A 24,146-nucleotide genomic window follows, 5' to 3' on the forward strand; every position below is an offset into this window, starting at 1 on the left:
TCCCTTTGGTGAAAGACTGGTTTATGAGGACAGAAGATCAAGTGTCCGTAGAATATATAGTAGTGATTGGTCTGTCAAGTCCAACACACACTTTGGGGAGGAGTGATAACCCAAGACAGCCTCCTGCAGGAGCTGAGTGGTCTGGCTCTAGATGCACACAACTGCATTTCAACCCAGATTCGGCTGTGTGATCTTGGCACCTTATCAAATTTACCTAGCCTCAGTTTCCTCGGGTGGAACATAGAGGTGAAAACATAACTACAACTCATAATTGTTGTGAGTATTCAATGAACTAATGTGCAAACAGTGCCTGACACAGGAAGCAGTCATGGAAGGGGTTCTAAGAGTATGATTATAGAACACTGAATGCTAGGCTAAGAATTTTGGTATATTTCATAGAGACATGTTTCTGATCTTCAGCATATATATTAAGGACCAGGCTCTGTAATCAATACAAGGACCACAGAGATGGATTGGATCTCATTCCTTTTCTGAAGGTACTCTAGTTTGTCAGAGAAGCACAGGCATGAGAATATAACTACAAGAAGAGGTATATGTATGTGATGCTGGAAATTTTGTAACTGTGTAAAGCATACCAACATTCTTTTTACAGGCTACAGACATCCCAGAAGGAAAAAAGAAAAAGGGGTCAAAAAAGTACCTGATGAAATTATGGCTGAAAACTTCCCAAAGCCAAAGAAAGAAGTAGAATCCCACACACAGAAAGCACAGAGAATCCCCAACAAGATGAATGCAAAGAGACCCACAATAACACATGTCATAGTGAAGATGGCAAATGTTAATGACACAGAGAGAATTCTAAAGGCAGCAAGAGAAAAACAAAGAGTCGCATAAAAGGAACTCCTATAAGGCCATCAGCTTTTTTTTTTTTTTTCTGAAGAAAATTTCCAGGCCAGAAGTGAGTAGCATGACATATTTAAAGTGCTGAAAGGAAAAACTTTCAACCTAAGGTACTCTACCAGATCAGATTATTGTTCAGAGTTGAAGGAAGATAAAGAACTTATTATACAAGCGAGAGTAAAAGAGCTCACCAATACTAAACTTGCCCTACTAGAAGTGTTAAATGATCTTTTCTGAGTGTGAAATAAAAGGCTACAAGAAGAAGTAAGGATCTATAGGGAAACAATCTCGCTACTAAAGGCAAATATATAATAAAGTCTGTGGATCAACCAATTAAAAAAAGGCTAACTACAAATGGATCAAACACTTAAATGTAAAAGCAAAAACTATAAAATTTTTAGAAGATAAAACGACGGTGAATCTCAGTGACATTGGATTAAGCAATAGTTTCTTAGATATGAGGGCTTCCCAGGTGGCAGAGTAGTGAAGAATCCATCTGTCAATGTAAGAGATGCAAGAGATGTGGATTCAGATTCCTGGGTCAGGAAGATCCTCTAGAAGAGGAAATGGCAACCCACTCCAGTATTCTTGCCTGGGAAATATCATGGACAGAAGAGCCTGGTGGGCTACAGATCATGGGGTCACAAAGAGCTGGACACAACTGAGCACACATGTTTTAGATATGATATTAAAAACATGAGCAATAAAAAAAAAACAATACATAAATCGACTGTTGTCAGAACAAAAATCTTTTGTACTGCAAAGAATATCAACAAGGGAGTGAGAAAAAATCTCATCAAATGTGAGAAAATATTTGAAAATTACATAGCTGATAAACTGACTCAATTGAAAAGACCCTGATGCTGGGAAAGATTGAAGGCAGGAGGAGAAGGGGACGACAGAGGATGAGATGGTTGGATGGCATCACTGACTCAAGGGACATGAGTTTTGGTAAACTCCAGGAGTTGGTGATTGAGAGGGAGGCCTGGCGTGCTGCGGTTCATGGGGTCACAAAAAGTCAGACACGACTGAGCAACTGAACTGAACTGAACTGAACATGTGTACTAAGTGAAAGAATCCACTCAAAAATATCACTTAAATAATGTATGATTCCATTTATACAAAATATCCAGAATAGGCAAAGTGGGACAGAAAAAAATAAGTGATTTCCTGTTGTTGCTCAGTCACTAAATCATGTCCAACTCTTTGCTACCTCATGGACTGCAGCATGCCAGAATTCCCTGTCCTTCACTATCTCTCAGAGTTTTCTCAAATTCTTGTCCATGGGCTTCCCTTGTGGCTCAGACAGTAAAGAATCCACCTTCAATGTGAGAGACTTGGATTCAATCCCTTGGTTGGGAAGACCCCCTGGAGGAAGGTATGGCAACCCACTCCAGTATTATTGCCTGGAGAATCCCATGGACAGAGGAGCCTGAGTGACTAAGCACCTGTCCACTGAGTCAGTGATGCCATCCAACCATCTCATCTTCTGTCGCCTCCTTCTCCTCCTGCCTCAACCTTTCCCAGCATCAAGGTCTTTTCCAATGAGTCAGTTCTTCACATCAGGTGACCAAAGTTTTGGAGCTTCAGCTTCAGCATCTGTCCTTCTAATGAATAATTAGGGTTGATTTCCTTTAGGGTTGACTGGTTTGATCTCCCAGAGTTAGGGATAAGTACATTGGGAGGAGGAAGGAAGTTACCGATAAAAACTGACAGTGTATGGGTTTCTTCTTGAGTGACAAAAATATTTTTAATTGATTGTGGTGACCACTGTTTAACTATGCATATAATGAAGACCAGTTGAATTGTGTACTTTAAATGGTTGAATTATATATTACATAAATTATATCTCAGTAAAACTATTTGATTAAAAATAAAACTAATATCAGACACACAGACCAAGAGAGGAAAAAGAAGTTAATATTTATTGAGCACTTACTATGTGATGAGTGGTGTCACACACACACACACACACACCCCAATCATACAAGGCAATCATTATTAACCCCAACGTACTGATGGTCATCCTGCCATATCCTGACCACCTCCCCCGTGGCCACTCAGATGCTGGAGGGATAGAGTTTGCTGAGGAAGGTCTTCTTTATGGCGATATTCAGCTCCTTGTTCCTGAGACTGAAGATGATTGGACTGAGAAAGGGAGTAAGGACTGTGTAGGTGATGGCCATCAGAGTATTGCCTTCCTCAGAGTAGAGACCCTTGGGCTTGAGGTAGATGATAGATGCAAAGCCATAGTGCACAACGACCACAATAAGATGAGATGCACAGGTGGAGAAGGCTTTGTGCCGACCTTCGGCTGAAGGGATCCTGAAGATGGCGGCCACGATGAAGGCGTAAGACAGGAGAATGAGAATAAAGCAACCCAGCAGAGCCGTGATACACACAATGCCCACCCCCAGGGCTACTCCTGGTACATTATTTCCACAGGCTAACTTCAGTAGTGGAGGCACATGACATAAGAAATGGTGAACCTCATTGAGACCACAGAAGGTGAGGTGGAAAATGGTAGATGTCACCAGCAACCCAATGAATAAGCCACCAGCCCAGGACCAGACCACCAGGCAGGCACAGTCACGGGGGCTCATAAGCACAGTGTAGCGCAGGGGGTGGCAGATGGCCACGTAGCGGTCGTAGCCCATGACGGTGAGAAGGAAGGAGTGGGTGAAGCCAAACGTGAAGGAGAAGAACATCTGGCTGGCACAGGCCATGAAGGAGATGGAGCGGTCCGGGGAGAGCAGGTCGGCCAACATGCGCGGGATGATGGCAAAGGTGTAAAGGATCTCGGAGATGGAGAGGGCGCACAGAAAGAGGTACATGGGGGTGTGGAGGCTGCGCTCACTCCAGATGGTGGCCATGATGAGCAGGTTCCCCAGCAGCGTGAACAGGTACATCAGCAGGAACAACAGGAAGAAGACGGGCAGGAGATGCTGGGGAAAGGTGGAGAAGCCGATGAGGATGAATTCAGACACGGAGGTGTAGTTTAGCCCCAACATGGCAGCATACCTGCTTGAGGAGAAAGTGAAGAAGACCCAGTGGGAAGGAATTTAGAGGATCTAATGAGCCCTACCTGGGAGGACTTCCTGGAGAGGCTCCTTCACCTCCCCAAGCCATTGTTAATCCATCTGCAAAATGGTATTCATAATAATGGGTTGAGGTTTAAATAAGATCATGTATCTAAGTGCTGTAGCACACATACTGACACTTAGCAAGAACTCAATAAAACATAATATGGATAATAACAATTATTATGACTCCTATTATTACTATTATTAACTCCATGCAGGACCTACACCCCGCCCCCAACCAGTCGTTTCTTAAGCTTTTCTGTCTTTGAGCTGGCTGGTCACTCTGTACTTCTCCCCATCTCCATGAGACCAACTCCCTCCTAACCTTTAAGATCAATCTACTCCCCTTAATTGCTACCTTCAGTTAGAAGACAGATCTCCCCTACCACATGGAAAGGACTTAAGTTCTGTTTTTAATTCTCAGCACTACTCTTTGCAGCTCACCTGGAAATGAAGTAATATTCCTTATTCCACAGGGCTACTTTTGTGCTTCATTGAGGTGATGCACCTTAAACTCTTAGCTACTACTGTTGTTTCATGGTCTAACTTGCATAAGTTCCTTACAAGGATGTGATACTGACTGGCATCACCATAGAGTCCTGTTCTCTGACCCCAACTGGGCCCTTTATCTCTGGTCACTTCCCAGTGCTAGTCTCTGAAGCTCCTCACCTCTCTTCAACCCTTATGCCACTCTCCTATCAACAACCTGCTTGTTGTTGAAGCAAAAACGATGCTTCGTGGAGAAGCCAAGATGCTCAGTGGTGGGTTCTCTCATCTCCCTCCCTGAGTGGCAGCAGATTCATATCTGTCCCAGCTCCCTGTGAGGTCCACTCTCCTTCCAAGCACCTGCTCCACCAGCAATCCTTTTCTCTCCCTCTGGTTTTCTCTCTCTCCCTCATCTGTCACAAAAGAATCTGATGCAAAATACAACAATTTTTAAAGATGCAAAATTGGTCAACAGATGAATAATGAAAATATGGTATACCATTCGACATGCTAAAAAACAAACTACTGATACATGCTACAACATAGATGAACCTCAAAGACATTATACCAAGTGGAGGGAGCCTGCCACAAAGGACCATCTATTGTATGACTCCATTTATTTGAAATATCTTGGATAGGTAAATCTATCAAAACAGGAAGCAGATTAGTGATTGGCAGGAAATGGGAATAGGCTGGAATGGGGAATGATTGTTAATGGGTTCAAGATTTCCTTTAAGGATGGTTAAATGTCTTGGAACCTCAGATATGCAGATGACACCACCCTTATGGCAGAAAGTGAAGAAGAACTAAAGAGCCTCTTGATGAAAGTGAAAGAGGAGAGTGAAAAAGTTGGCTTAAAGCTCAACGTTCAGAAAACTAAGATCATGGCATCTGGTCCCATCACTGCATGGGAAATAGATGGGGAAACAGTGGAAACAGTGTCAGACTTTGTTTTTTTGGGCTCCAAAATCACTGCTGGTGGTGATTGCAGCCATGAAATTAAAAGACGCTTACTCCTTGGAAGAAAGGTTATGGCCAATCTAGATAGCATATTTAAAAGCAGAGACATTACTTTGCCAGCAAAAGTCCATCTAGTCAAGGCTATGGTTTTTCCCGTGGTCGTGTATGGATGTGAGAGTTGGACGGTGAAGAAAGCTGAGCGCCACAGAATTGATGCTTTTGAACTGTGGTGTTGGAGAAGACTCTTGAGAGTCCCTTGGACTGCAAGGAGATCCAATCAATCCATCCTAAAGGAGATCAATCCTGGGTGTTCATTGGAAGGACTGATGTTGAAGCTGAAACTCCAATACTTTGACCACCTCATGAGAAGAGTTGACTCATCGGAAAAGACCCTAATGCTGGGTAGGATTGGGGGCAGGAGGAGAAGGGGATGACAGAGGATGAGATGCTTGGATGGCATCACTGACTCGATGGACATGGGTTTGGGTAGACTCTGGGAGTTCGTGATGGACAGAGAGGCCTGGCATACTGCAATTCATGGGGTCACAAAGAGTCGGACACGACTGAGCGACTGAACTGAACTGAACTGAACTGAACTGAAATGTCTTGGACCTAAATGGAGGTGATAGTTCCACAATATTGTGAATGTCCTAAATGCCACTGAACTGTGCTGTTTAAAATGATGAGGCTGTGAATAAGTTGGAATACTTGTGAACTGTTGGTGGGATTGTAAACAGCTCTGGAAAACCATCTGGGTATTCCTCAGAATACTAAAAATAGAACTACCATATCATCTAGTAATCCTACTTCTGGATATGTCTGTAAAGTATTGAGAGTAGGATCTCAGGAAGATATTTGCACACCCTTGTTCATAGCAGCACTCGTCAAAATAGCCATGAGCTGGAAGCAACTCAAATGTCCATCACTGGATGAATGGTAAACAAAGTGTAGTCTACCCATATAACATCATGTCATTCAACTTTAAAAGGAAGTTAATCCTGTGTCATACTGCAACATGAATGAACCTCAGGGGCATTATGCTAAGTGGGATCAGCCAGTCCTTCCAAAAGGAGAGATCTTTCATGATTCCATTTTTTGAAGTATCTAAAGTAGTCAAATGCATGGAAATGGAAAGTACAATGACTTTGGCCAAAGGCTGGGGGGAAGAGGAGTGGAGAGTTACTGGTTAATGGGTATAGAGTTTCCCTTTTGCAAAATGAAAAGAGTTTTGGAGGTCTATATACAACATTATAAATAGGCTTAACACTACCAAAAAGAGTCGTGTTTGACTCTTTGTGATCCAGAGAGTATAGCCCTCCAGGCTCCTCTATCCATAGAATTCTTCAGGCAAGAATACAAAGAGGACACAAACAGATGGAGAAATATACCGTGTTCATGGATTGGAAGAATTAATATAGTGAAAATGAGTATACTACCCAAAGCAATCTATAGATTCAATGTAATCCCTATCAAGCTACCAACGGTATTTTTCACAGAACTAGAACAAATCATTTCACAATTTTTATGGAAATATAAAAAACCTAGAATAGCCAAAGCAATCTTGAGAAAGAAGAATGGAATTGGAGGAATCAACCTGCCTGACTTCAGGCTCTACTACAAAGCCACAGTCATCAAGGCAGTATGGTACTGGCACAAAGATAGAAATATAGATCAATGGAACAAAATAGAAAGCCCAGAGATAAATCCATGCACCTATGGACACCTTCTCTTCGACAAAGCAGTCAAGAATATACAATGGAGAAAAGACAATCTCTTTAACAAGTGGTGCTGGGAAAACTGGTCAACCACTTGTAAAAGAATGAAACTAGAACACTTTCTAACACCATACACAAAAATAAACTCAAAATGGATTAAAGATCTAAACGTAAGACCAGAAACTATAAAACTCCTAGAGGAAAACATAGGCAAAACACTCTCCGACATAAATCACAGCAGGATCCTCCATGACCCACCTCTCAGAATATTGGAAATAAAAGCAAAAATAAACAAATGGGACCTAATTAAAATTAAAAGCTTTTGCACAACAAAGGAAACTATAAGCAAGGTGAAAAAACAGCCTTCAGAATGGGAGAAAATAATAGCAAACGAAGCAACAGACAAACAATTAATCTCAAAAATATACAAGCAACTCTTGCAGCTGAATTCCAGAAAAATAAAAGACCCAATCAAAAAATAGGCCAAAGAACTAAACAGACATTTCTCCAAAGAAGACATACAGATGGCTAACAAAAGATGCTCAACATGAAAAGATGCTCAACATCACTCATTGTTAGATGAAAAGATGCTCAACATCACTCATTATTAGAGAAATGTAAATCAAAACCACAATGAGGTACCATTTCACACCAGTCAGAATGGCTGCTATCCAAAAGTCTACAAGCAATAAATGCTGGAGAGGGTGTGGAGAAAAGGGAACCCTCTTACACTGTTGGTGGGAATGCAAACTAGTACAGCCACTATGGAGAACAGTGTGGAGATTCCTTAAAAAACTGGGAATAGAACTGCCATATGAACCAGCAATCCCACTGCTGGGCATATACACCGAGGAAACCAGAATTGAAAGAGACGCGTGTACCCCAATGTTCATTGCAGCACTGTTTACAATAGCCAGGACGTGGAAGCAACATAGATGTCCATCAGCAGACGAATGGATAAGGAAACTGTGGTACATATACACAATGGAATATTACTCAGCCATTAAAAAAATACATTTGAATCAGTTCTATTGAGATGGATGAAACTGGAGCCCATTATACAGAGTGAAGTAAGCCAGAAAGAAAAACACCAATACAGTATACTAATGCATATATATGGAATTTGAAAGATGGTAACGATAACCCTATATGCGAGACAGAATAAGAGACACAGATGCATAGAACAGTCTTATGTACTCTGAGGGAGAAGGTGAGGGTGGGACGTTCTGAGAGAATAGCATTGAAACATGTATATTATCATATGTGAAACAGAACACCATTGCAGGTTCCATGCATGAGACAAATGCTCAGGGCTGGGGCAATGGGATGATCCAGAGGGATGGGATGGGGAGGGAGGTGGGAGGGGGGTTCAGGATGGGGAACACATGTAAATCCATGGCTGATTCATGTCAATGTATGGCAAAAACCACTACAATAATGTAAAGTAATAAGCCCCCAACTAAAATAAATAAATTTATTAAAAAAAAATACTGGAGCAGGTTGCCATGCTCTCCTCCAGGGGATCCTCCCAGGGATGAGCCCTGGTTTCCTGCATTGCACGCAGATTCTTTACCATCTGAACCACCAGGGAAGCCCAACACTACCAAACTACTTATCTAAAAAGGGTTCAGATAATAAATTTTATGTTATATGCTTTACACACACAAAAAGCTAGTGCTGACCCATGCTACAACATGGATGAAACTTGAAAACGGTATGCTATATGAAAAAAGGCAGATGCAAAAGAATGCCTGATTCTATTAACATGAAATACCTAAAATAAGCAAATCTATAGAGACAAAGAGCAGATTAATGGTTGCCAGGGGCTAAGGGCAGTGAAGATGTGGAGTGTGGCTGCTAATGAGAGCAAGGTTTCCTTTTGGGATGATGAAAATGTTTTGCAACTAGATACAGGTAATAGCTGCACATTGTGAATGTACTAAATGCCACTGAAATGTATACTTTAAAATGGTTAATTCTATAGTATGTGAATTTTACTTCAATTTTTTAAGAAGCAAAATGATCCCCTCATTCAGCCCTCTTAAACCTCTGCACTGTCTTTACCCTGGTTCACAGCCCAGCCGATCCCCAGAAAAGGAGAGGGGGTTCTCAGAGTGTCCAGGGCCAGCCCTGAGCCAAGAGAGGGAGAACGCACCTTCTCTGGTTCAGCCTCCCTGCTCCTGCTGTGGGCAGCCTCTGACCTTTACCCAAGCAAAAGGGGATGCACTTCAAGACCGCTCTTCTGAGGGGGGTGCACCTTCCTGTTCCTACAGACTAGGACCCAGGTAACCCTTGTGTCTCACACACACACCTACACCTGGGTGTCCCCACATCTCCGCATCCCTGCATTCCACCACCGTCTCCCCCACCACATACAGTATTTTATGTTCTTACGTCCACCAGATACGCACGTGGCAGTCCACTGCACTCAGACCTGTGCACTCACACAGATGCAGAGACCCCACCCTTGAGGTTGGACGCACACCTGCAGAGTCCTGGCCTCCAGCACACCTGGAGGTGCACCCAGACCTATAAACTGTCATAGCACGATACTGCAGAAACTCGAAGAAGATGACTGATGCCTGGGCTGCTGTCTGGCAACTTTCACTCTGTGGTCTGCCTGACAACAACATTGTGCACACAAATGTGCATGAGTGTGTGTGCCCCCTGGAGCCTGGGTGCAGGATTCAGGAGTAAGGAGCTTTTGCTCAGGCACTACTTGCCCTGAACTTTGTTCCATTGGGTTCCTGATCTGCATTCCACACCCAACACTCCTATTATCCATGGCTAGTCCCCCTATCTCATGCTTGCATCACCTTCTCCAGGAAAATGTCCAAGACTCACACTCCCCTCTCTTGGCAGCCACCAGGAGCACTCTAAAGAGGTAGCTGAGAAGACCCTGGGCCCCCTCACTCACACAGGCAGCTCAGAAGGGAGTGGGCGGGGTGGGAGGCTGCTCCCTCACTTTATCCCTTTCTTCTCCAGAGGCACATTCCAAAGGCATCCCAGGGGAACCTGGTGCAGGAGGCAGGGGGGCTCCCTCAGGGCCCAGAGTCAGGTTGGGGGGGGGCTTGCGGGGACTTCTGGGCACACCAGGCTCCCCTGGGATTGACCCACAGAGGTATATGCAGCCTGCAAACCTTCCCTGACAGCCCTCTGTGCTCTGCTGGGAGCTGGGCTATTCTGTAGCACCACAGGGAATATTAGGTTGGGAGATGGAGGTGACAAGACAATCCCTAACTAGACCAAGGAAGGAATAGAGAAGAAGTAGGTGCCCGTCCCCTAATCTCTCAAGCCCAGGGACTCCTTCCCTTCCTGGGAGGGTCTACTCTGGGCCTTGCAACTCAAAAGGCTAAGACCATCCACACCCCATAAAAGGTACCCCTGGGCCATCCCAGAAGACATCACAAGGTTCCTAGACCAGACCTGCCCCCACTTTGGTCAGGAAACCCTAGCTCCCAGCTACAAGGAGTGTCCTAGCACAGAGGCTGATGGTCTGACCTCTGTGGGAAGGAGAGGGACCAGGTTGGGATGGAATCTCTAAAGCATGAACCTGCTCTGGACCCAGGCCCTTGAAACTGAAGGACTGGAGAGGGAAGGAGGAGACAGTGTCAGGCTCTGACAGCCACGAACAACTGGGCTTCCAGGTTGTTGGGCTAAAATGCAGCTCAGTGTCTGCTCTCTTCCCATTTTCCACATTTTCATCTCCAAGATGCCAGCCTGCTGGGTGTAAGCACATAGAGACTGGAGGACAGGTATTAGTGTAACCCTGTAACTAATAATCCTGGGTTAGTATCCTAGGGCTGATAAAACAATTTACCACACAATGGGTGGACTTAAAGCAACAGAAATTTATTCTCTCATGGCACTGGAGGGCCAAAGTCAAAATCAGGATTTGTTACAGAGCCCATATTTGATGTCCCTGGGTCATACAGCAAATTCCCATTGATTATCTGTTTTATATATGGGAGGGGGTAGAAGGTGGGAGGGAGGTAAAAGAGGGAGGGGACACATGTATACCTATGGCTGACACATGTTGATGTATGGCAGAGGCCAACACAATATTGTGAAGCAATTTTCCTTCAACTATGGATAAATAACTTTTGGGGGTAAAAAGCATAAAGAATGAAAAAAAGAAGAATTGATTCTTCTGGAAGCTCTGAAGGAGAATCTGTTCTATGCCTTGCTCCTGGTGGGCTGCTGGTAACCCTTGACTGCATTGCTGCAATCTCTGGCTACCTCTTCACATGGATTTCTCCTTGTATCTCTGTATATCTTCTCCTATTTTAAGTCATTAGGGTCCACCCAAAACCAATGATGATTTCATTTTGATATCTTTAACTAATTACAACTGAAAAGACCCTATTTCCAAAAGAAGTCTAATTCTGAGGTTCCAAGTGGACATGGACTTCTGAAGCACACTATTTTAACTTACTATAGCATCCTTCTTGTTATAGTTTTCTGCTTCAGCTCTCACCTCTACACCCACTTCCTACACAACAGCAGAGGGATCCTGCTAAACAAGCTGATTACTTCCTTCTCCTGCTTAAAGCCAGCCATGGCTCTCTAGTGCCCAGATGCTTCATTGTGCTCTACAGGGCCCTGTGCAATCTGGTTCGTGTTAGCATCTTCAATTTCCAATCTCAGCTCCTATCCCCTCCTCCAATGCAACACTCTGTGAAATGGAATATCTCCTGTCATATCAATAAATGAGGATATAACAGCCATCAGCAATTTTGGGCCTCCAAATGTGAGTGAGGGCTCCCAAAAGGGAACACAACACCTGAACACAACTCCTTCTCTTGCCTCTGCAGAACAGTTTCTCAGGGCTACTGAGATGCTATCTTCTGGGCTCAGAGTCCTAAATATTGTCACTGAATAAAACACTCTATTTTCAGGTTGTGACTGATTTTTAAGTCGACCACTCCCATTTTATATCTCTAGCCTAAAATAGAACAGGAGCATTTTCTGATTCTTATCTTCCCCTGGAGTACTGTATCAAAGTTGTCATCATTGCCTGGTTATGAGTCAGTGTCTCCCACTAGACTGTGAATTCCCGAGGGCAAGAGTGGTGTCTTACTGATTTCCATGCTGTGTTCCCAGCAAATAGTGAACAGTCAATAAATATTGAAGAAAATAGTGAATAGAGGAACTTGCATGGTGCCTTTGAGACTTTATCATGCAGGCAGGAGAGTGAGGAGGTGGCATCTGAACTGAACTTTGAAGGATGAACAAGAGTCCTTGGGTACATGGTGTCAGAGAGGAAATCCCAGGCAGAGGAATCAGCTTGAGCAAAGGCATGGAGAAGAGTCCAGAGTAGGGTTAGGATAGGTTGGGAATTCAAACTGGGGTTGAATTATGAAGGGTCTTGATAGCACTTTAGAACCACCCCTTTATCCCTCAGAGTGTGAGTGGGCTAGAAGAAGAGGCCAGGAAGAGGGGCTGGGGCAGCCAGATGGCACAGGCAGATGCCAGCCTGGACTGAGGGTCTAGCCAAGACTGTCTGCTGAGTTCCATCCTCTTGGGACAGCAGAAGACCCAGAATTTAAGGAATTTCTTGGGATAGTCCACTTCTAGAAAGTGAGAAGGACAGAATGAAGGGAAAATATAGGTGATTAAATAGTTAACCCCACTAGGAAATTAAGGGCTTCCCTGGTGGCTCAGATGGTAAAGCATCTGCCTGCAATGTGGGAGACCCGGGTTCAATCTGTGGGTTGGAAAGGTCCCCTGGAGAAGGAAATGGCAACCCACTCCTGTATTCTTGACTGGAAAACCCCATGCATAGAGGAGCCTGGAGGGCTACAGTCCATGGGGTCACAAAGAATAGGACACAACAGAGTGACTAACACAACAAGGGGGATTATAAGTAGGAAAATATGGGAAACTTCTGTAAGTTAGTGATTATTCAAGAAAGCAGGCTTGTTTAGCAACAGAAGCATGGTACATGTCCCCAAACAATAAAACAATGGTGGCATGAAACCCACAGTGAGCTCAATAAGTTAATGACCCCCAAAACAGACTCTGTGCACTCAAAAAAACATCATTTATGGGAAGGTGACCTTTTCAAAATGAAAATTCCTCATTGTACTGAGACCAGAAAATAGTTCTCCAAAGTGCGATGACATTCCTGGCCTGACCATGTAGGGAGGGACAAGTAAACTTCCCTGCCCTATATAGGGTAGGAACTGATGATGGAAACATGACGTCTACTCAAGAAAGACAAAGAAAGTCTTCTTCCCCTCCCCACTTTTTCCTTTGATTATAAAACTGTAGCCCACTAAGTTCTCGGGGCACACAACATTTCTTGCCTTCCCGCTTGTAAGTCTCACAAGCATCCTATTCTAATATAGCATGTCTTATATCACTTTGCTCTGCTGAATTCTTCTCTGCACTGAGACATAAAGAACTGCGGTACCAGAGTTCTTCGGAGCCCCCCTGAAATGATACCAATCAATTTGAAAAGAACATCAGAGGGACAAGTGTTCAGCCAAGAAATGGAGTCAAGACGTAGGCAAAAATTCTAAATGCCTGCTTTCGCATGGCCAGAGGTCAGGAAATGGGACTGGAGTCATAGAATGCAGTCAATACTAAGCCTAGAAACAGAATACAGGAAACCAAGGTCACAATTAAGCTGTATCTTAGGGTCTTCACTGGAGGCAGTGCTGTGACAAGGACATGTCTTAGACTCTCTGGGTCTCATCTTCTCTTTTGTAAAATGGGGCAGAATTATACAATGCATGTAAGGAGATTGGCACAGGGTAGGTGAGTTGTGGGGGCAAAATCTCCTCCATTTACCTCCATTTCAAGTTTGTGTGCGTGTGTGTGTGTGTGTGTGTGAACTACGGATGCTGTTCTTTCATTTGCGTCACAAATATTTGTTGAGCAATGACTGTGTTCCTTAACAGTTTGTGGCCACTAGAGAAATAATGACAAGAAGCCAAATTCCCTTTGAACCACAGCCTTGTAGCTTTGCTCAGATTTTCTCCCAGGCAGGACCCATGCATCTCTTGATCTCTCTGCTGGGTTTTTCCCAGAGTATGACCAGTAAATATTGATAGTGACGCAAGTTGCTTCATTCCCCAAACATTCCCCATCCCCTGCTCTGTGCCAGTCCTATGCTCAGGGCAACCCATGAGAATATGGGTCAGATTCATCACTCCTCAAGAAGAATGTTCTCCATCTACTTTCCTCCACTGTACCAAGCCCTTGAGTTAATGGGTGTGCTGGTAGTTTTCCATGTGTATTCAACCTGATCCCTAATATATAAATCTGACAGATACCCTTCTTGTTTATGCTACCGAGTCCAAGCTCTGTTTGCCCATGACTCAATGAGTCTGAGGGACAAGGGATTGAGGCAAGGAATACGACTTTATTCAGGAAACCCAGCAGGCCAAGAAGATAGCTAATTGATGTCTCAAAATAACCATCTTATGGGGTCTGGATGTCAAGTTCTTTTACAGAAAAAAAGATGGGGGAAAGTGAGGAAATAAAGTAAAAATGCCATTAATCTTGTAAATATCTCCTAGAATGGCAAGCTTCAGGCAGGGGATTTGTTAATTTATTTCTTCCTGCCATCCACCAGAGGACAGGTTCTGAAAAAAGGCACTGTAACTTAACAGTCAGGCAGAGGGACAGAATTCTCTGAGGCAGGTCATTTTGTGTGATTATAATAACAAAAGCAACCAAAAGCAAGTCAAAGAAACATTTCCAACCGGGAGTCAGGATTGGGCCTTCCCTGCAACATTTATAACAACTTGGTTATTAGTGGATTTGTTTTGGGGGGATCTTTTTATCTTGAGATTCACATCTGTATTGTATTCATGTTGCAGTATCTGTATGTCTTAGGCACTTGCCTGTCTCCATCCCTCATCCAGAGTCTCTTAGAAATGGAATCTGAGTCCCACTGACTTTTTATGTCTAGCGCATTCTAGGTATACCATAAATATTTACAGGATAGAACTCCCACCAAGGCTTGGGCTGTTAAATGGAGTTGAACTCTTCCTCAATTTCTAGGTGATTGGCTTGGTCAGGAGGTGTCCTCTTTTCTGAAGCTGTGCAGTGGTAAATAGAAGAAGAATACTTGAATACTTGAATCAAATACTTGATCTGCTCTTTAACAACTAAGAAGTCAGAGCCAGCTGCCCTTGCAGGATAGTTTGATAAGCATGACCAGCCTCAGTACCTAAAGACTGTGCATGAGATAACTCTTATCTCCAGCTCAGAGGAAGCCTGGCTCCAGCACCCATGTGTTCAACAGATGTATATGGAGCATCTGAGCCCATCTCTGGGGAGACCACAGTGATCAGGACAGAGATACCTGCTCTCATGGACCTTACAGGGGAGAGAAGAAATAGATGGTGAGTAACTGACCAAAGAAGTTACAAGTGGAAGGAAGAGAAAGCAGAGTGCTATGAAAGCTCAATGACTGAATTCATAGAGAATGTTGCAGACTAGGGGGCGACCTCATGGAGAAGGTAGCATTTCAATAAGACTTTCTGCTCAAAAGGGAAAAGAAAAGGGGCACTAGACAAAAGGAACAGCATGTGCAAAGGACCCAAGGTGGGAAGACAGTTGCCTGTTTGAGGAACAGAGGAAGGCCAATATGACAGGGCACTTAGGCAGCAAGGAGAGGCTGTGGCTCATGGTGACTACTGGCAGGGGTCTGAATAATAGTGTTGCAGGGAAAAGCCAGTTCTGACTCCATGTTGGAAATGTTTCTTTGACTTGATTTTTGTTGCTTTTGTTATTATAATTATACACAATGGCCTGCCTCAAAGAGCCCTGCCCCTCTGCCTTAAACTAAAGTTCTTCTTTTCGGAACCCTGTCCACCTGTGGATGGAAGGATGGAAGAAATTAACACATCCTCTTGCCTGTGACTTGCCATTCTAGGAGATATTTGCAAGATTAATGGTCTTTTTACTTTGTTTCCTCACCTCCCCACATCTCTGATCCATAAAACAACCTGACATCCAGACTCCATAAGATGGTTATTTTGAGACATTAGTCTGCCATCTTCTGGGTCTGCTGTTTTCCAAATAAAGCTGTATTCCTTGTCTCAACACCTCATCTCTGATTCACTGGCCTGTCATGCGACAAGCAGAGTGAGCTTGGATTCAGTAACAATAGGACCTTACTCCATAGCCCCACAGCCACAAGATGACTCTCATTGACACAGCAGACTCTAGCTATGACACATACACAAGAGGAGGCAGGTTTCTGTGATGCCAACCACACCTGAAAATGAGTTTCAGAGAAACTAGAGGATAGCCATTCACACTTCAGAAAGATTTTGTAGCTCACAGTTTCCATAGAGTTGTAATAAGAGAGCTGTTTGCTTGTTTAGAAACAAGCACCTAATATTTGCCAGGTTTTAGAAACACAATGGTAAGCAAGTCCAGAGTGGTCCTACCCCTTTGGGGTTGCCAACAGAACAAGGAAAGAGGGGAGGTATTGAACATATAATTTATATCACATAGGAAATGTGAGCATTATGAGGAAGTAGAAGCTGCAGCTCCCAGGAGTATGCAACACTTAGCTGCTTTATGTGCCTTGGGTTTGGCAGCCCAGGGCATCAAGGTGGATGATGTAGCATTTGGCTGCTTGGAGGTCTGGCAATCCCATGCCTTGGGGAAAAAGAAGGCCACCTCCAATTCCCACTTATATCTCTTGCTGCCAATTAAATTTGGGGCTTGAGAGTAAGTGGGAAAAAGTAGGCCTGGGACCATTCCTCCAGCGTAGGGTGGACCTGTGGCTTTGTCTGTACCTTATCCTTGAGCTATGCATCTAACCACATCTGCCTTAGCTTTGTGCCTGAAACTTATGGACTTTAAAAAAAATTCAGAAATGAAGTGGGAGTGGGAATTATGTGTCAACTTTTAATGAGTCCCCAGGTATCACAGAATATCCCTTGGCTTATTCACTAATGAAACTTGGAATTGGCTCACAGGGAATGTTATGTCAGCGGAGTTTCACAGGCAGTTCAGGACAAGTGTTGTTCATCTCTCTGTGTCCTTCAAGAAGGACGCTCAGGACCTTCACTGATGAGAACACTGGGTTACAGCTGGAGGTGGCAGGTTCAGAAGAGATATACTAATTGTCTGTGAGAAATGGAGTATTTCCTACCATATCAGTAACAAGAATGTCATAGTCATCAGCAATTCTGGCCCTCAAAATGTGAATTCCTGGGCCCTAAGGACAACCAGAAAGGAGAACAATACCTGTGCAACCTGGCAGCCATGAGGCTGCAGCCACTCCCTATGGTGAACACTGAGGAACTCAGGATGTAAAAAAACACAGAACACTGGCCCCGGATAGCTGAGATGCACAGGAAAAAGTGATTTTGGTGAGCCCAAGCTCTTGCATCTTTCCATAAATAGAAAACTGCTAGATTCCTTAACTTGAGATGCCTGGTTTTCCTTGATTAGCAATAATCTATTGATGTTCAGACTACCTTCCCCTTGTTGCAAACTTGTGTATAACCTGACTCCTCTGCTTGCCTCCTTAGAGCAGCCCTCTCAGGGTTCTTGAGATGCTGTCTTCCAGGTTTGAAGTTCTAAAAATTCCCACCAAATAAACCATAACTCTCAATTTTTAGGTTGTGACTATTTTTTTAGCTTACATCTGCTAAGAAGACCATACTACATCATTTCAACTCAGTTTTTAGGAATTTTTCAATTTGTGTTCTTAAACAGAGAGAAGCTGACTGTTGGTGTTGTTTAGTTGCTCAGTTGTGTCCAACTCTTTGTGACCCCATGGACAGCAGCACATCAGGCTTCCCTGTCCTTCACCATCTCCCAGAGCTTGCTCAAACTCATGTCCATTGAGTCAGTGATACCACCCAACTGTCATCCTCTGTCATCCCCTTCTCCTCCTGCCTTCAGTCTTTCCCAGCATCAAGGTCTTTTCCAATGAGTTGGCTTTTCACATCAAGTGGCCAAAGTATTGGAGTTTCAGCTTCAACATCAGTCCTTCCAATGAATATTCAGGTTGACTTCCTTTAGGATAGACTAGTTTGGTCTCCTTGCAGTCCAAGGGATACTCAAGAGTCTTCTCCAACACCACAGCTCAAAAGCACTAATTCTTTCATGCTAAGCCTTTTTTATGGTCCAACTCTCACAATTGTACATGACTACTGGAAAAACCATAGCTTTGGCTATATGGACCTTTGTCAACAAAGTGACGTCTCTGCTTTTTAATGTGCTGTCTAGGTTGGTCATAGCTTTTCTTCCAAGGAGCAAGCACCTTTTAATTACATGGCTGCAGTCACTATCTGCAGGGAATTTGGAGCTCAAGAAAATAAAGTCTGACACTGTTTCCACTGTTTCCCCATCTATTTGCCATGAAGTGATGGGACCAGATGCCATGATGTTAGTTTTTTGAATGTTGAGTTTTAAACCAACTTTTTCACTCTTCTCTTTCACCTTCATCAATACACTCTTTAGTTCCTCTTTGCTTTCTGCCACTAGGGTGTTGTCATCTGCACACCCGAGGTTGTTGATATTTCTCCCAGCAATCTTCATTACAGTTTGTGCTTCATTCAGCCCAGAATTTTGCATGATGTACTCTGCATATAAGTTAAATAAGCAGCATGACAATATACAGCCTTGATGTACTCCTTTCCCAATTTGGAACCAATCCATTGTTCCATGTCTGATTCTAACTGTTGCTTCTTGACTTGCATACAGATTTCTCAGGAGACAGGTCAGGTGGTCTGGTACTCCCATCTCTTTGTGAATTTTCCATAGTTTGTTGTGATCCACACAATCAAAGGCTTTAGCATAGTCAATGAAACCCATGAGAACTGTTCTCTCCGCATTCTTAAACATATATTGAAAACCAAGGTCTAGATAACTTAGTGCTTCTTTGAATGACTCATATCAGAAGACTCACATTCAAACCCTGGTCAATCCAATTTCTTGCTGTGTGACTTTGGTGAAGTGAATTGACTTCTCTGAGTTACCATCTGCCAGTGGGGAGGCTAATATTAATAGCACTTCATCTTAAACACCATTTTCAGCTAAAGAAAAAGAGGCTGTTGGAGGTAGTAATTTGAGACTTCAATGGGGGAGAAAAGCAATTCACATAAAAATGGAAAAGCTTTCTATCTTGGAGGTGGCACAGCTGCTTGGACCACATGGGAATACAAATTGATACAACCACTATGGAGAACGTGGAGATTTCTTTAAAAACTAGGAAAAAAACTGCCACATGACCCAGCAATCCCACTCCTAGACATATGCCCTGAGGAAACCATAATTGAAAAAGACATATGCACCCCAATGTTCATCACAAAACGATTTACAATAGCTAGGACATGGAAGCAACCTAGATGGCCATCAGTGATGCATGGGTAAAGAAGTTGTGGTAATATACACAATGGAATATTACTCAGCTGTAAAAAGGAACTCATTCAACTCAGTTCTAATAAGGGGGATGAAACTAGAGCCTAGTATACAGACTGAAGTAAGCCAGAAAGAGAAAGACAAATATTGCATATTAATACATATATATGGAATCTAGAAAAATGGTACTGCCTTATTTGCAGGGCAGGATGAAATTAAAAGATACTTACTCCTTGGAAGGAAAGTTATGACCAACCTAGATAGCATATTAAAAAGCAGAAACATTACTTTGCCAACAAAGGTCCATCTAGTCAAGGCTATGGTTTTTCCAGTAGTCTTGTATGGATGTGAGAGTTGGACTATAAAGAAAGCTGAGCGCTGAAGAATTGATGCTTTGGAACTGTGGTGTTGGAGAAGACTCTTGTGAGTCCCTTGAACTGCAAGGAGATCCAATCAGTCCATCCTAAAGGAGATAAGTCCTGGGTGTTCATTGGAAGGACAGATGTTGAAGCTGAAACTCCAAGACTCTGGCCACCTCGTGTGAAGAGTTGACTCATTGGAAAAGACCTTGATACTGGAAAGGATTGGGGGCAGGAGGAGAAGAGGACGACAGAAGATGAGATGGTTGGATGGCATCACCGACTCAATGGACATGGGTTTGGGTGAACTCCGGGAGTTGGTGATGGACAGGGAGGCCTGGCGTGCTGCAGTTCATGGGGTCGCAAAGAGTCGGACACTACTGAGCGACTGAACTGAACTGAATGGAAACAGACATAAAGAACAGACTTGTGGACATGATGAGGTGGATGTAAGGAGAGGATGGGATGAATTGAGTGAGTAGTGTTGAAATATATACACTACTGTATGCAAAATTAGATAGCCAGTGGAAATTGTGCTGTATGATGTGCTGCATGATGCAGGAAGCTCAAATATGGTACTTTGATAACCTAGAGGGGTGGGAGGTGGGAAGGAGGCTCAAGAGGGAGGGGACACACATATACCTATGGCTGACTCATGTTGATATATAGAAGAAACCAACACAATATTGTAAAGCAATTATCCTCCAACTAAAAATAAATAATTTTTTTAAAAGATGGAAAAGCAAACATTGGGTAAACAATAATTAAAAAAAAACCAGTCCTACAATGAACACTGTAGTACATAAGTCTTTTTCAGTTATGGTTTTCTCAGCGTATATGACCAGTAGTGGGACTGTTGGGTCATATGGTAGTGTTATCCTAGTTTTTTAAGGAATCTCCATACTGTCTTCCATAGTGGTTGTATCAAGTTACATACCCACCAACAGTGCAAGAGAGTTCCATTTTCTCCACACCCTCTCCAGTATTTATTTTTTGTGGATTTTTTTTTTTTATGATGGCCATTCTGACATGTGTGAGGTGATATCTCATTGTAGTTTTGACTTGCATTTCTCTACTAATGAGGTATGTTGAGCATCTTTTCATGTGTTTATTCACCATCTGTATGTCTTTTTTGGGGAAATGTCTGTTTAGGTCTTTTGCCAATTTTTTGATTGGGTTGTTTGTTTTTCTGGTATTGTTGCATGAGCTGCTCGTATATTTTAGAGATTAATTCTTTGTTTAGTTCACTATTATTTCCACCTTGCTTATAGTTTCCTTCTTTGTGCAAAAAAACTTTTAAGTTTAATTAGCTCCCATTTGTTTATTTTTGTTTTTAATCTCCATTACTCTAGCAGGTCGGTCATAGAGGATTTTGCTGTGACTTATGTCATGGTGTTCTGCCTATGTTTTCCTCTAAGAGTTTAATGGTTTCTGGTCTTACATTTAGGTCTTTGATCCATTTTGATTTTATCTTTGTGTATGATATTAGGAAGTTCTAATTTCTTTCTTTTACATGTAGCTGTCCAGTTTTCTCAGCACCATTTATTGAAGAGACTACATTTTCCCTATTGTATATTCTTGCCTTCTTTGTCAAAGATAAAATGCCCAGAGGTGCATGGGTTTATCTCTGGGCTTTCTATTTTGTTCCATTGGTCTGTATTTCACACTATCATTTCTTGACTGATTCTCCCTTGTCTTGCACCCCCCCAATTCCCTGATTTAACAACTGCTTGAATGTGCCCTTTGGAACTCAGGGTAGGTCATAGAGGTTGGAGCCTATTTCCTACAAACAAGAAATGGCAGGGGCGGGGGGAGATACAGAAAGGCCCTGTGCCCAGGAGCCCCACAGGGTCCTGCTCAGTTTCATTGCCAACCTCTTCCTTCCTCCTCTCTTTTCCAGATTTTTCCCATATATTTTATATTTTTTAATCCAATTGAGTAATCAGATCTATTCCTAGTACTCTACTCTCTCTCTGTCCTTTCCATTTTAGAATCTTTCACTTAACTCAGCTCAAAATAAAAACTTCCTTTAGACTCCATTACTCCAAAATAGAGTGAGAAACTATAAATAGCAAATCATTTTCTCAGAGACACTCTATTTTCTTTTGTACATTTGTTATAATTAAAGGATAATAGTAATAATACTCTAGACACAGTACTTTATACATAGAAAAGACTCAATTCTGGTGGGTTATTATTTTTAGGTTATTTATTCTTTTTCTTTAGGTTGTTTATTCCTATATGGGGGGGGGGCGAAGGGACAAAATCTTCTCCTGGTAGTCCATTCAAGAAGAAATATGTGCATCACGGTCCTGACACATCCTTGTGATTCTGCTCACCTGCCTATAAGTAGGTAGCATATTCCTAGACATAGATAATGGGATACAGTTAATCACATTGGATATAAACAAGATATTATGATGGCTTGAGGCGATAAGAGGGGGAGAATTGGAGAAAGTCAAATAGCTACCATACATCATACTCCTAAGGAGTGTGGGTATTTTCATGTACCTGAATCATCACAAGAGTTCTATGAAGAAAGACATTATTGTTTCCAACCCTTCTACCCTACACTGGTGGTTAAGAGTTTAGGGGACAGAAAGTTCTGTGGAAGCTTCTCTTTCTGGTGTTCTTCAGCTCCTTATTCCTAAGACTGAAAATAATTGGGCTAAGAAAGGGGGTGAAGACTGTATAAGTAGTGGGCATCAGAATGTTACTGTCCATAGAATGGGGCCCCTTGGTCTTGAGTAGATGATGGAGGCAAAACGGTAGTGCACGACCACTATGGTGAGGTGAGAGACACAGGTGGAGAAGGTCTTGCACCGGCCCTCAGCAGAGGGGATCCTCAAGATGGCAGCCACGATGAAGACATAGGAGAGGACGATGAGAAATAAGCACCCCAGCAAGGCTGTGACACAGACCAGGATCACACCCATGGTGACAGAGGCTGTCTCCTTCCCACAGGCCAACTTCAAGAGGGCAAACACGTGACAGCCAAAATGGTGAATCTCCATGGAATTCACAAAAGGTGAGGTGGAAAACTATCAATGTCACCATCATACCCACAACTGAGCCACCAGCCCAGCACCAGGTCACAAGACAGGCACAGTCACGGGTGCTCATGAGCACGTTGTAGCGCAGGGAGTGGCAGATGGCCACATAGCGGTCATAGCCCATGATCATGAGCAGGAAAGAGTGGGTGTAGCCAAATGTGAAGGAGAAGAACATCTGACTGGCACAGGTCACAAAGGTGATGGAGCGGTGGGTGGAAAGCATGTCCACCAGCATTTGAAGGGTAATGGTAACAGTGAACAGAATCTCGGAGATGGAGAGGGCGCGCAGGAAGAGGTACATGGGGGTGTGAAGGCTGTGCTCCCTCCAGATGGTGGCCATGATGAGCAGGTTCCCCAGCAGCGTGAACAAGTACATCAGCAGGTACAGCAGGAAGAAGGTGGGCAGGAGCTGTTGAGGGAAGTTGGAGAAGCCGATGAGGATGAATTCAGACACTGTGCTGTAGTTCTGATCAGACAAGGATGTTGTGTCTGGGGAGATCAGAAAAAGAATGAAGGCACAGTGGTTAAAACATAGGCTCTAGCATGCATTAAAGGCCAATTGAAGAGCTCTATATTATGCAGATGGAGAAGGAAAAGGCAACCCACTCCAGTATTCTTGCCTGGAGAATCCTATGGACAGAGAAGCTTGCCAGGCTACACTCTATGGGGTTGCAAGAGTCGGACACGACTGAGCGACCAAGCACATACTATACAGAGAAGTTGGACTTCCCTAGTGGCTCAGACAGTAAAGTATCTGCCTGCAATGCAGGAGACCAGAGTTTGATCCCTGGGTTGAGAAGATCCCCTGGAGTAGGGCATGGCAATCCACCCCAGTATTCTTGCCTGGAAAATTCCATGGACAGAGGAGTCTGGCAAGCTACAGTCCATGAGGTCACAAAGAGTTGGACAAGACTGAGCAGCTAATATTTTCACTTCACTTCTTTTTTCATACTGTACAGGAAGTCCCCAACATATGAACCTTCAAGTTGTAAACTTTCAAAGACATGAACCCGTGTTCAAATGTCCACTCTCATAAGTTAGTTCACATATCTGGTAAGACCTGATATACTTTTCAAGGTAGTGTGCTCTAAGATTAAAATGTTTTCTTTATTTTTTGTGTTTACATATTTTCTATGTATTTTTTTGTGTGAAAAGGATTATAAGCTGGTAATGGTACAGTGTTGTATAGAAAATTGTGTTAGTTGGGTACCCAAGCTAACTTTGTTGGACTTGAAAGAAAATTACACTTATGAACGCATTCTGGTAATGGAACATATTTGTATGTAG

At 43.2% G+C, this 24,146-nt stretch overlaps 1 protein-coding gene and 1 pseudogene across 1 annotated transcript; both read right to left on the minus strand.

Annotated features, from left to right (window-relative positions):
* Positions 1–2,771: 2,771 nt before the first annotated feature.
* Positions 2,772–3,881, minus strand: LOC145511113 (olfactory receptor 10H2-like). The gene has a single exon (XM_081503763.1). It carries the CDS (start codon positions 3,870–3,872, stop codon positions 2,922–2,924), a length of 951 nt encoding a protein of 316 aa, XP_081359889.1. The 5' UTR covers positions 3,873–3,881; the 3' UTR covers positions 2,772–2,921.
* Positions 3,882–22,386: 18,505 nt separating this feature from the next.
* LOC145511343 (olfactory receptor 10H4-like) lies at positions 22,387–23,331 on the minus strand (annotated as a pseudogene).
* Positions 23,332–24,146: the final 815 nt, after the last annotated feature.

This window comes from Giraffa tippelskirchi, chromosome 6 (assembly GCF_054371585.1).
Source record: "Giraffa tippelskirchi isolate mGirTip1 chromosome 6, T2T-mGirTip1v1.2.pri, whole genome shotgun sequence".
In the NCBI taxonomy this organism is placed as follows: domain Eukaryota; kingdom Metazoa; phylum Chordata; class Mammalia; order Artiodactyla; family Giraffidae; genus Giraffa; species Giraffa tippelskirchi.

What these genes read in the sequence shown, in the direction of transcription:
- LOC145511113 (XM_081503763.1), bottom strand. Translation starts at nt 3,872, where the DNA reads ATGTTGGGGCTAAACTACACCTCCGTGTCTGAATTCATCCTCATCGGC.